The following is a 14136-nucleotide window of genomic DNA, read 5'->3' on the forward strand; positions in this document are numbered from 1 at the left end:
TCTGGGTGCAAGGATTGAGGGAAGGGGGTGAAAGGAGAGAGGCGTCGCAGTTCGAACACACGGGCAGCTTACCTGGACAAACAGCGGGATTGTCTGGAGATGAGTGATGCTAGCCCGGTTGATGGGATCCCGAGCGAGAATGTGCAGTGCGCCGGTGCAGCCTTCCACGATCTCGTCCATCCGCACGCCATCCTGGCAGGTCACAGGTCATAGGTCAGTACAGATGCTGCCAATCACAGGCATCCAGTGTACACAAGGTGTAGGTCATTTATTTCAATACTTTCTCCCCCCCCCCCCCCCCCCACAGGTGCCGACTCACACTGGGGTAACAGTTCCACAAGGCTTCTCAAGATCTCACCCAAAGGGGCCATTTTAATTGTGGAGCCCAGACAACCAATGGGGGCATCATAGCGGAGCCCAATCTCCGCACATTTTAAATGTTTTAATCTGTTCAATTTTAAATACAGCCCAAACACTTCAGGGCTGCTAAAGCGTGATCCACACGGAGAGGGACGGGGTGAACATATTGTGCCTGGAGTGATTTTCTACATACCATGTATTGCTGCTGTCCACCTCCAGAGACTTGACGCTGTGTGTCCTGGTGAGCTTTCACGAGGAGCTTGACGAGTTGGGAAATGACACCACTCTCGCGGAGAGGAGTGTGATTAGCGGGGCACAGCGCCAAGTTACGGATCAGTCCAACTGTAGCCTGGGGGCGAGGAGAGGGGAGAAAAACAGAAAGCACAAAAAAAAAATTAAATTCAGTACAAATCATATAATTCAGGAGACAGACGCACAGCGGTTTGTTTTTCCTTTGCCCCCTTGCACGAGCCATGGTCACACACACTCACTCTATCCTCCCCTTGCGCTGGTGTCGAGGTGGAAGCCATGCTGTTCTCGGCTGACATCAGGAGGTGCTCGCGCACACGTGGCCAAGTGCAGACCCCCATCCCGTTCCTCCCCCTCTACCATCGGCGACTGTACATTCAGGTACGGTAGCATACTGGTCATGTTACTGGACTAGTAATCCAGTATCCTGGACTAATGATCCAGAGGCGCGAGTTCAAATCCCACCACGGCAGCTGGGGAATTTAAATTCAATTAAATAAATCTGGAATAATGGTGACTCTGAAAGTACTGGATTGTCGTAAAAACCCATCTGGTTCACTAATGTCCTTTAGGGAAGGAAATCTGCCGTCCTTACCCGGTCTGGCCTATATTTAACTCCAGACCCACAGCACGGTGGCATAGTGGTTAGCACTGTTGCCTCACAGCGCCAGGGACCCAGGTTGGAATCCGGCCTCGGGTGACTGTCTGTGTGGAGTTTGCACATTCTCCCCGTGTTTGCGTGGGTTTCCTCCGGGTGCTCCAGTTTCCTCCCACAGTCCAAAGATGTGCGGGTTAGGTTGATTGGCTATGATAAATTGACCCTTAGTGTTAGGGGGATTAAATACGTGGGGTTACGGGGATAGGGTGGGATATGTGTTGGTGTAGGGGTTACGGGGATCGGGTGGGATATGTGTCGGTGCAGGCTCGATGGGCCGAAATGGCCTCTATCTGCATTGTGGGGTTTCTGTGATTTCTGTGATTCAATGTGGCTGACTCTTAACTGCCCTCTGAAATGGCCCAGCAAGTTGTCTCAAGGGCCACTGGCGGTGGGCAATAAATGCCAGCCTTGCCAGCAACGCCCACACCCAAAGAATGAATTTTAAGAAAACAACAGTGTGGAACTGGAGTCACGTGTAGGCCAGACTCCAGGTGGCAGTTCCCTTCCTTCAAGGGCATGAGCAAGCATGTTGTGTTTATGATAATTCGGCAGCTTTCATGAGGTCAGATTCATTTAATTCAGTTTCTCAACCTGCCCGGGTGGAATTTCTACTCTTAAACCGCTGGGCTACTAGCCCAGTACCAAACCTGCTCAGGTACCAGGCACAGGCCCATGCCTCAGTGTGAACTGCGAGCCCAGCATTTAAAACTCATTAACACGTTGTTAGTGCGGCTACGCACCAGAGAGGCACACACACACACACACACAGGTTAAATGTCACACCGAGTGCCCATTCACCTTGATCACTGGCCAGTGGAAGGGCTGGTTGAGAAATTTGACCACCGCGGGAATGCCATAGTTGATGCGCACGCTGTTCTGGCCAATCTCGGCCTCTGGGTGCCTGCTGGTGAGGTGCCGGAGAGCGCAGACCGCCGGCTCGCTGATGTCCTCCTTCTCGCCTGCTCTCAGCACCGTGTGGACCAAAGCCTCGATGCCATCCACCCGACACACCGCCATCTTGTTCCTGGCATTGTTGCAGGTGAGGTTGGAGAGGATGCCAGTGGCACAGGTCAACACATTGATGTCATCTGAAGCCAGGAGCTGGACCAGGGTGGTGAGAAGGGGGTCTAACCCTTCCTGTGGGCAAGAACACACCTTGGATCAGTGATTCTGCTATTTACACCGACTCAAGCTGCTCTGGCAGTCACTCACACTTGATGCAAAACATCAAACTTACCCGTTACATAGAATACTTGCTGGGGGGCCCGGCGTTGCCAAGGCTTTTTTGGGCCGCGCGGTTTACGGCTGGGCGCTGCTGCTCCCGCGCTCTGTGTCACTCTTGTCGCTCCCTGACCCCCCCTCTGTCGCTCCCCCTCTCTCTCCCCCACCCCCCACTCTCTCTCCCTGCCTCTGTATGTCCCCTCTCTCTCTCTCTCTGTACCCCTCCCATCTCCCTCCCTCTTTTGGCACCTGGGGAAGGGCTTTGAAAATTGAGCCCGGCCGCGGTGGCCGTGCGGGGCCTAGCGGTTCAGGCCCAGCCGGGCTCTCGGGCAGAGACGGACCCCAGCTGAGCTCCCGGTGGGGCCAGGCGCTGCGCGTGGCGCGGTTTACGGCCGGCTGCTGACGCTCCCCCGCCCGCTCTGTGTCTGGGGCCGAGCGGTTGTGAGGCCCGGGCTGAGTGACTCCAACTCACCTCCCGCTCCCGGAGCCGCAATGTGGGGGTTTGTTTGGTTGGTGCTGTCGCTGTGGGGATGAACAAAATGGTGGCGAAGTTTCGGGAGGCTGCAGGATTAGGTCCCGCCCGTGACACACCGATTGGTCAACCATCAGGTCACTGAACTGTAGGATTGGTCAACCAGCACGTCACTCAACGCTAATGAGAGGTAGGATTGGTCAACCGCTAATGAGCAGATTTTTGAACTTTTTTGTATACTGTCCGAACAATTTTTGTCTGACCAAAAAGTAAATACGCCTATTAGACTCCCCTAATGATAACCTTTCTTTTGATATAACATGCGTGTAGGTACGCTCTATAACTTGAGTGTATGACAGACAGACAGACAGCTTTATATATATAATAATAAAGATAGATAGATACAACACAGAAACAGGCCATTCGGCTCAACTGGTCTGTGCCGGTGTTTATACTCGCATTTTATCGGTCTCATCTCAGCCTTTCAGCATATCTTTCTAGTCCCTTTTCTCTCATGTACTCGTCTAGTTCCCTTTTGAAAGCATCGAAGCCATTTGCCTCAATAACTCCACCTGGGAGCGATTTACAATTTTTTTTACTCCCCGAAGAAATTCATCCTCATTTCCCGATTGGATTTATTAGTGACCATCCTGTATTTATGGTCCCTAGTTTTGGATTCTCCAACAAGTGGAAGCATTCTCTTGTGGGGGGTGGGAAAACAAGGCTGGTGTTTGTCTGCGAGCAGGTGCACAGTGAGATTCCAACGGGTGGGGAGAGAAGGTGGAAATACCTCCAAGCCCTGTCCATGGACCTGTGAGACTCTCTCGTGGGCAGTGTGGAAATCTCAGCACAGTCTGGGTGTGGCACTGGGAGAGAACACTCAATGGAAAAACACTGATGGGTGGGGATGAATTGGAGAGACCTAGGCACGCTCCCCCTAAGGTGCGCAATAAGAACATGCAAGAATTAGGAGCAGGAGTCGGCCATTCGGCCCCTTGAGCCTGCTCCGCCATTCAACGAGATCACGGCTGATCTGATCTTGGCCTCAACTCCACTTTCCCGCCCGCTCCCCATACCCCTCGACTCCCCTGTAGCTCAAATATCTGTCTATCTCCACCTTGAATATATTCACTGACTCCGCCTCCACAGCAATCGCGAGGTCCCGCGCAGGCCGCTCACCAGCACTGCCGCTGGAAGAGATACCGCGCACGCACAGCCACGCAGCAAATTTAAAGGGGCCATGCCAGAAAAAAATTACAGGGTAGATTGGACCTAGGAGTGCAATCCAGAATCAGCTGAAAGCGGGAGTGTAGGTGGATAAAGTCATAAAAAGGCCAAAAGCATTTGGGTTCTATAAATAGAGACACAGAGTACAAGTGTAAAGAGGATGATGAATTTATACAAAACACTAATTTGTTCAGACCACAGTTAAAGAGTAGTGTGTGCATATCTGGGCACCACATTATAGAAAGGACATTGAAGTCAAGAGTGTGTCCGGTGTAGACTCACGGATGGGAAACTGTAGGAGAGGCTTCAGGTACTGGGACTGTTTCCACTCGAGCAAGGGGAGATTTAGTAGAGATTTTAAAATTATGAAGGGTTTTGTTAGAGTGAATAGGGGAGTCAGTGATGAGGGGTCACGGAGAAAGGTCTTGATACAGAGGGTTGTTGGACTGAGATGCATTGCCACAGGGAGTGATTGAGGCAGAGACCTTGGCATCTTTTAAGGAAAAATTGAATAAGTATTTGAAGCGGATGATATAGGTGGTTGGGGAGAGACAGGAGGGCAGTGGGATTAGCTCTGAATTGTTCCATCAAAGATTTGGCACACAATTGATGGGCCGAATGGCCTCCAACTGTGCTGGAAACTTCTATGGTTCTAATTGCTCAAAGGAGAGTGTGCAAGTAATCCAGATTTGAGTCGTCGTGGGAGGAAAGCCAAAATGCTTAATATGGCATTGGACATAAATGCAATTACCTCCTCATTCCAGAGACTTGAGCAGATAATCCAGGCCGACACTGACAGCCGTGGCTCAGTGGGTAGCACCCTCGCCTCGGAGTCAGAAGGTCGTGGGTTCAAGGCCCGCTCCAGAGACTTGAGCACAAAAATCCAGACTGGCACTCCCGGTGCAGTGCTGAGGGAGCGCCGCACTGTCGGAGGGGCAGTGCTGAGGGAGCGCCGCACTGTCGGAGGGGCAGTGCTGAGGGAGCGCCGCACTGTCGGAGGGGCAGTGCTGAGGGAGCGCCGCACTGTCGGAGGGGCAGTGCTGAGGGAGCGCCGCACTGTCGGAGGGGCAGTGCTGAGGGAGCGCCGCACTGTCGGAGGGGCAGTGCTGAGGGAGCGCCGCACTGTCGGAGGGGCAGTCTTTCGGGCGGACATAAAAACTCCCACGGCACTATTGAAGAGGAGCAGCAGGGAGAAGGTCCCAGACTCGTGACCAATACTTATCCCTCAAGCAACACCTAAAACAATTACCTGGTCATTATCTCATTGTGGGATCCTGCTGTGTGTAAATCGGCTGCTGCGTTTCCTACATTACAACAGTGGCCACATTTCAAAATATACTCGAGTGGCTGTGGAGCGCGTTGGGATGTCCTAAAGGGCACTTGATAAACAGGAGTCCATTCTTCCTTGCCAGTTATGTTGGATGCTCTCAGGTGTGGTGCCTGGGAGTCGGAGAGCCTCACCTGTTTCGTTGCTGCGTCGGAGAGATTCCGCAATGTCCACAGACAGTTCTGGACCAGCCTGGGGCTGGAGCTGCCCAGGTGATAGCCCAGGGCCTGCATACCACCTGCCCAATAAAAAACAAAACTTCATTCAGTGAAACAGGTTTGTGCGCCGGGAGCCTAAATGCAAGGCTCGGAGCTCTGACAGCGTCAGTTACACAGCCTGTGTAACCCGAGCCCTCTTCACTGATCCAACAAAACATCTCCTAATGTGAAACAGCTTTTCATCTTCCGTGGCCATGGAAACCAGCAGCCCTGTGCGAATGTCCGTCGCTATGTCAACACAGAAGAGATTATTACATAGAATTAAAATATTTACAGCACAGAAACAGGCCATTCGGCCCAACTGGTCCGTGCCGGTGTTTATGCTCCACACGAGCCTCCTCCCACCCCTCATCTCACCCTATCAGCATTCTATTCCTTTCTCCCTCGTGTTTATCTAGCTTCCCCTTAAATGTATCTATACTATTCGCCTCAACCACTCCCTGTGGTAGCGAGTTCCACATTCTCACCACTCTCTGGGGAAAGAAGTTTCTCCTGAATTCCCCATTGGATTTATTAGTGACTCTCTTATATTGACAGCCCCTAGATTTGGATTCCCCCACAAGTGGAAACATCATCTCTACGTCGACCCTATCGAACCCCTTCATATTGTTTCAAAACCTATAGGAAGCCAGACTGCACAAGTTGCGCTGTACACGACCCCCCGAAACACCCATTACTGCAGCTCACCTGGACAGCCCAACAGCCCTCCCCGAGAAAGAAAACAGATCAGACGAGTCCCCCGCTCAGTGAGGCGATGCACACCCAGAGTGGGACCGAGCCACGCAGACCGGACTTGGCAGGAGCGGGTACCAGATGCCAAATCATCCAGGGTCCCTGACATGAATCAGCCATTCATGTGGAAATGACACTGGGCTGGTGGCGCTGTCCAGGGAGAGTATAAATACTTGGGCATGGGCCCAGCTTGCTCAGGACATTCTTTTACAGGAACTAGTGAAGGACACAACTAGACCTCCATGTTGTAAAACAGTTGATTAAAGCTTTGTTTAACGCTTAGAACAAGTGCTGAGTAGTTTTCTTACATCAGTCCCTGCTCATATATCGTCACCCAGTGCTTCCCTGCTGGAAGTGTGGGCACGAGAGGTGCTGAGCACCGAGAGAATTGGGCTCGAGTGGAGTGCTCCAATAATCTGACACTCAGCACATGTAAAATGGCCTGGGCCCGATACCAGTAGGTGGCCCACACCCTTGGAACCCCTTCACCCCACCCAGCAACAGTCTGCAGCTCCAGGGATAGAAGGGGTCGGGGGTGGGGAGGAGGTGCGGGGATGTCACATGGTCCTGGTTAGTACAGAGCCACTAACTCTCGGTGGGTCGTATTCTCGGAAGTTTCATCACGTGACATCCGAGCTCCGACCGCCTTGCCATTGGTCACCTGACATGTCAATCCCAGGTCACCAATGGCAGCTACAATACCCTCAAATCCTCTGCGCTCCAGAAACATCCCCATCTATTGGATGGTTTGAATGGAGCGTTCGTGCGCCAGAGCTGCATTGCATGCTGGGCACGCTGCGGCTCGTCGCCGGAACGAAACTGGAGAAGAAAAATCCCCAGTGATTTTTCGCAGGAATTTCTGGGGAGATTAAGCAGAGTCCCTGGGAGTACTAGGAAATGCGCAGGGCAGGGATCTAAACAGAGACAAAGAACAGCCAGAACAGAAGGTGGGAGGGGAGGGAGGAATGGGTTTCGGAGGCGTGCAGTTACCAGCTTCCACGATTGCAGGCTTGTTGCTGGGACAGACAGACAGAACCTTAAGGACACGGCTTGTGGTCCAGAGCAACTTCTCGTAATTGTAGGTCCTCATGATATGAACGAGGGCAGCTGGGCCTCCATTCGCCAGTATAATCAGCTAAAAAACAAAAAACAACCTGTGGTTACAGATTTACACTCGCCAAACCACAGGCTAACAGCCATACTCCAAATCAGAGAGGAGACACCCAAAATAGTACACGATGTTCCAATTCATAGGACACGTGTACACCCATCCCCCGATTACTGTGGAGATTCCAGTGTGTGTCAGCCGTGGCTCAGTCTCACCTCGGAGTCAGAAGGTTGTGGGTTCAAGTCCCCACTCCTGAGACTTGAGGCCAACACAACCGGGGCAGTGCCAAGGGAGCGCCGCGCCGTCGGAGGGGCAGCACCGAGGGAGCGCCGCGCCGTCGGAGGGGCGGCGCTGAGGGAGCGCCGCACCGGAGGGAGCGCTGCGCCGTCGGAGGGGCAGCGCCGAGGGAGCGCCGCGCCGTCGGAGGGGCAGTCTTTCAGTTGGGGCGTTACAGAGGCCCTGTCTGCTCTCTCAGGTGGCTGTAAAAATATCCCACGGTCACTACTGGAAGATGAGCTGGGGAGTTCTCCCCGATGTCCTGGGCCAATATTTGTCCCTCAACTTCAGTACTTCATTAAGTGTAAAGCTCTTTGGGACATCCTGAGCTATGTAAATGCAAGTCTTTCCATCTTTCAATTGTCCGCAACCCTGTTTGTATTGCGATGATCGGGCTGGATTTTCACTGACGTTGAGTGGCGAAGTGCCTGGCTCCACAGCCTTCCCACTTATTTGTATTTCACTCCCTTTGCTCAATAAACAAGATGACATCAAACTTTCCTTTCACTTTGTGGATTGAACTCCTCCTTATTCTCAGGCACTGATTGGACTTCCAGAAGTGCACGACCCACCAGGTGGGGTCTCTCCCTGCCCGAGCTCATCACCGCAAACAGGGGGTCTCGCTGCTCATCCTTGTCCCCAACCCGCCTTCCCTCCACAGCATCTCACACAGGCCCCCTGCCCAAGGCCCAACATCGACCCCACCCCACCACCCCATCTCTCACCTTGCTCTCCTGATTCCCATAGGCCAGCAGCTGCAGGCAGTCTGTGGTGATAGCGAGGAACTTCACGTTACTCTTCTTCAACAGAGGAACCATCTTCTGCAGTCCATCGGCCAAACGGACAGCCATCTTCGCCCCCTCCTGGTGCAGGAGCAGGTTGTGGAGGGTGGTAATGGCGTAGAACAAGATGGACTCCATGGGGGAGCTGGAAAACAACCACAGTCACATCAGTGAACGCTTAAACCTAGGTACATAAATCTTTGATGGTGGCAGGACAAGTTGAGAAGGCTGGTAAAAAGCATACGGGATCCGTGGCTTTATAAATAGAGGCAGAGTGTACAAAAACAAGGAGGTTATGTTGAATCTTTATAAATCGCTGGTTAGGCCCCAACTGGAGTATTGTGTCCAATTCTGGGCACCACACTTTAGGAGGGATGTCAAGGCCTTGGAGAGGGTGCAGAGGAGATTTACTAGAATGGTACCAGGAATGAGGGACTTCAGTTACTTGGATAGACTGGAAAAGCTGGGGTTGTTCTCCTTAGAGCAGAGAAGGTTAAGAGGAGATTTGGTAGGTGTTCAAAATCATGAAGGGTTTTGATAGAGTAAATAAGGAGAAACTGTTTCCATTGGCAGGAGGGTCGATAAACAGAGGACATAGATTTAAGGTGATTGGCAAAATAACCAGAGGCGAGATGAGGGAACACTTGAGAAATCTGGAACGCGCTGCCTGAAAGGGCGGTGGAAGCAGATTCAATAGTAACTTTCAAAAAGGGATTTGGATAAATACTTGAAGGGGAGAAATTTGCTGGGCTCTGGGGAAAGAGCAGGGAGTGGGACTAATTGGAGAGCTCTTTCAAAGAGCCGGCACAGGCACAATGGGCCGAATGGCCTCCTACGCCGTATCATTCTGGGATCCTATGAAACCTCCCATTCCCTCTCCGGAAGTTGCTGACTCTGGGGTACATTTCCTTGGGCACCAGGGAACCCCACCGGACCTGGTCAAGTGTCCATGCTTCATGCATGAACCTAGACAGTGACCATCAGCAAGCTATTCAACCACGAATTATAGGAATCACAGCACCGATACAGGCCGCTCAGCCCACCTACTCCATGCTGGACTCCATGAGCAGTATTGTAATCCCATGTGCTCACTCTGTTCCCATATGTCTTTAACCACCTGTCTAACTTACTCTTAAATGTTGAAATGGTCTCAGCTTCAATCACTAACTGTGTGTGGTGGTGGGGGGGGTATTTGTCCCTCTCTCGGGCTGCTATAGCTCATTGCAGTTACGATCCGGGTGAAGACCAGCTAACCCAGCGCTGCCTCTCACGAATCCAAAGATATCCCAGGACAGGGATTCAAACACAGTCAAGGATCCGAAACTCAATTTACTGGGGCACGGGGAGGTCATCGGAGCTTGGCAAGGGTGGGGGCGATGGGAGGGAGGAGGGACTCTGAAGGAGAGGACACATTCTGAACGAGTTGCACTTTATATATGGGTTTGTCCTTTAAGTACACCGAGCCACATCCTCGTTAATAAGCTTTTAGTGTCAAATGTGACATTGCAGTGCCCAATTCCAAGAGGCATGACTCAAGTAACGAGTGCTTGAAGTCGCTCACCAGTGAGAAAGCTAGAATCTGTAGTCACACATCACCCCTGTGCTGACCGACATTGGCTCCCGGTCCAGGCAATGCCTGAAATTTATAATCCTCATCCTTGTGCTCAAATGCCTCCATGGCCTCGCCCCTCTCTATCTCTGTAATGCCCTACAACCCTCCCAGGTCTCTGCAATCCTCCAACTCCAGCCTCTTGAGCATCCCTGATTTTAATCGCTCCACCATTGGCGGCCGTGCCTTCAGCTGCCTGGGCCCCAAGATCTGGAATTTCCTCCCTAAACCTCTGTCCTCCTTTAAGACCATCCATAAAACCGACCTCTTTGACCAAGCTTTAGGTCACCTGTCCTAATGTCTCCTTACAAAAGCGTTCTGACGAAAGGTCATCGACCTGAAACGTTAACTCGGTTTCACTCTCCACAGATGCTGCCTGACCTGCTGAGTATTTCCAGCATTTTCTGTTTCTAATGTCTCCTTATGTGGCTCGGTGTCAAATTTTGTTTTATAAAACTCCCGTGAAGCACCTTGAGATGTTTTACTACATTAAAGGCGCTGTATAAATGCAAGTCGTTGTACATCGTCTGCAGAACTCTAATGAAAACTCAAGCCAGTCTCATGACTGATGACCTTTGGACCGAGGACAAGAATTTCACTTGGAGCAAGTCGCAGGACTCGGGCCATGAAGGTGAAGAGAACTGAAATCCTGAATTAAAGACACGGATATCACCGATCTATTAGGTTACTGGAGCCGAGTGAATTATTGACAACTGAATAAATAAGGCTGCAAAACTCCTCCGAACTGCAACTGAAGATCAATGCATGTTTGAGGCGGAATCTCAGCAGAATAAAGCAGCTTATATTTGGACTGAATGGAGCAGTGCAAGAAATCTGCCTGCTGCAGTCGATTGAGACACTTTCCCTCCTATTGAGAAGCCCCATTCCTATCCTGAAAACTCTCAACTGAAATAACTTTGGATGTTGAGAAGGTCCAACCGCAGACACAAAACTGCTCACAGTTTGGCACCATCAATCTCTCTGGAACTAGCGTACCATTTAGTGTAGGGAGGCTTGACGTGTAGCTAAGCTATGGAACAACCAACCTGGAGAGGACTCCACTTAATATCAAACTGCAATGACGTGTTAACCAGCCCAGCGGTCTAATCAGGAATTCAGGAGAAACTTCTTTATTCAGAGGGTGGTTAGAATGTGGAACTCGCTGCCACGGAGTGTTTGAGGAGAAGAGCATTTAAGCAGAGGCTAGATAAACACGAGGGAGAAAGGACTCGAAGGATATGCTGATGGGGTGAGATGGAGAGGGGTGGGAGGAGGCTCGTGTGCAGCACAAACACCGGCACAGAGCAGTGGGGCCCAATGGCCTGATTCCGTGCTGTAGATTCTATGTGAAGTGCAGACTCTGGTGTAGCGCGGAATGGGAGTTTGGTGTCCAACATATGGACAGACACGGACGACACAGCAAATTATTTTTATCATATTGCACAAATAATTCAAGTCATGGCTTTTGTTACGAATGTTATGATCCATGAAGAAAGACTCATGAAATAACACTGGACGGCCAGCTGGTGGCGCCATCCAAGGAGTATAAATACTCGGGCGTGGGCCCAGCTTTCCCAGGACATTTTGTAAACAGGAACTAGTGAAAGATAACTAGACCTCCATGTTCTGAAACAAGTTGATTAAAGCCTTGCTTTATACTCGAACCAAGTGCGTAGTGAGTTTTATTACGTCAGCTTTGTTTTAGAAGCTGCTCCTCGCCGCCTCCCCCCCCACCCCCCCAAAATCATCCAACGAACGTCACGTTTAGCGGTTCAACACGTGCCCGCTCACGTTATCCGTCTCTTCCCGTTGTTCCGATAGCCTTTCTTGGTGGCTGCGGTTTTAATGCTGGACTTTGCAGAATTCACATGGGCTGAGGGTTGGCTGGGCCGTAGCTATGCCCCTGTTGTGGACAGTAGGCTCCCGAGGAACTAATGGATACACAATCGTATGGGTGGGGGGAGGCGGGGTATTCTACCTGGTCCATCACACCTGCCCCATCCAGACACCCACACTATTGACCCCCTCTCTTCCTCAGTCTCTCAATCCCGTGGGAGGGGTAAAAAATAGATTAGATGATTCATCAGAAGATGTCTGAATATAAAGTCCCGATAGGCAGTCCCAGGGGCTGAGAGTCTGGGCTGGGGCAGTACTGAATCACACCAAAAGGTTCAAGTAACAGATCCACCGATGGTGCAGTTGGCCGAAAATCAGCAGGATGATTATGTCGTCGCACACCCATCTAGTCTCACACCTGAAGAGAGCCACTTGTATCCCAATAAGTGAGAGTACTTTTAGGAGAGGGAATGAGGTGGGGGGGGGGGGTGAAACCATGAAATAATTTCAGACAAAGCTGGAAAAGCGAGTTATTGGCTAAATTTTCAACTGTACAGGGCGTTGGCGAGACCACACCTGGAGTACTGCGTAGAGTTTTGGTCCCATTATTTAAGGAGGGATATACAGGAAACTCTTTTATCCACCACCGACGGGACCGGCATGATGCCAGTTGATCAAAAAGTCCGGATTACAGAGAGGTATAGTTACCAAGGTACGAGAGCCCCGTACACGGCCACAGGTGCAGGAGCCCCGGTTACACGGCCATTAATATACAGTAAAACTTACCTGAACCTACTCCTGAATTTTGCCGGTTAAAGGGGAGTTTCCTGTATTGCATTGGACCAGTTCAGAGAAGGTTCACGAGGTTGATTCCTGGGATGAAAGGGTTGTCTTATGAGGAAAGGTTGAGCCTATGCTCATTGGAGTTTAGACGAATGAGAGGTGATCTTATTGAAACATAAGATACTGAGGGGGTTGGACAGGGTGGATGCTGAGAGGATGTTTCTCCTAGTCAGGGAATCTAGAACGAGGGGGCATAGTCTCAGAATAAGGGGTCGCCCATTTAAGTCGGAGATGAGGCGGAATTTCTTGAGGGTCGTGAATCTTTGGAATTCTTTACCCGAGAACTGTGGAGGCGGAGTCATTGAATATATTCAAGGTGGAGGTGGACAGAGATTTGAGCTACAGGGGAGTCGAGGGTTATGGGGAGCGGGCAGGGAAGTGGAGTTGAGGCCAAGATCAGATCAGCCGTGATCTCATTAAATGGCGGAGCAGGCTCGAGGGGCCGAATGGCCGACTCCTATTTCTTATGTACCTCAACATCCTGACCAAGGCAGGTATGCCGCCCGATTTGAAGATGGCGAGCATGCCGTCGCGGTGGTGGGAGAAGTTGTGCAAGATGCCAGCAGCGTAGCGGGCCGTTTCCATGTCACTGGTGTTCTGCATGGTGCGGACAACGGCTGCGACATCTGAGGGGACTGCTCCAGGGCGCGGCATGACGCATCTTTCTTCGACAGCTGGTTGACGATCATGGCTGCCTTGCTGACTATAACCTACACAACAGAATGGAGAAACAAGGGTTAAAATTCTCTGGCCAGCAACGGCAGCAGTTTATTGAAGTGGACACAGACAGGTCTCCTGCAGTAGCTCCGCTGGTGAGGACCCTGTCCACAGGGGATCAGTGACACACACTCAACTTGCATTTAACGTGGGAAAATGTCCCAAGGTGTTTCACAGGACGTTATCGGACAGAAATTGGCACCAGGCCACACAAGGAGATATTTGGCAGGGTGAATATTCCAAGTGCTAAATGAGGAAGTGCAGTTAGGTGGCGCAGTACGTAGTGTAGACAGGAGCAGGAAGTTGCCAAGGGAGATTGAGACAGTCAGTCAGTGAGGGGGCAAAACTGTGGCAGATGGAGCTCATGTGGTGAAGTGTGAGATCGCCCACTGTGGACCCAAGAAAGATCGATCAGAGTGATTTCTGGCAAGAATCTGGGAGCTGTGGGGGAGCCGAGAGTGTTAGGGGCCCAAGTTCAGAAATCACTAAACACTGGTGGAC

The 14136-nt window shown here is 51.3% G+C and overlaps 1 protein-coding gene across 1 annotated transcript in view; it reads right to left on the minus strand.

Moving 5' to 3' along the window:
• Window positions 1-14136, minus strand: part of LOC147100973 (junction plakoglobin-like) — a 92358-nt gene that overhangs the window by 16521 nt on the left and 61701 nt on the right. The window contains 8 exon segments of the mRNA XM_085966010.1: window positions 73-192; window positions 554-709; window positions 2066-2404; window positions 5649-5752; window positions 7455-7599; window positions 8574-8775; window positions 13391-13541; window positions 13544-13628. Coding sequence (XP_085822136.1) covers window positions 73-192; window positions 554-709; window positions 2066-2404; window positions 5649-5752; window positions 7455-7599; window positions 8574-8775; window positions 13391-13541; window positions 13544-13628 — 1302 coding nt within the window.

This window comes from Somniosus microcephalus, chromosome 24, assembly GCF_052327205.1.
Source record: "Somniosus microcephalus isolate GS21.2 chromosome 24, FLI_Smic_1.0, whole genome shotgun sequence".
Lineage (NCBI taxonomy): Eukaryota > Metazoa > Chordata > Chondrichthyes > Squaliformes > Somniosidae > Somniosus > Somniosus microcephalus.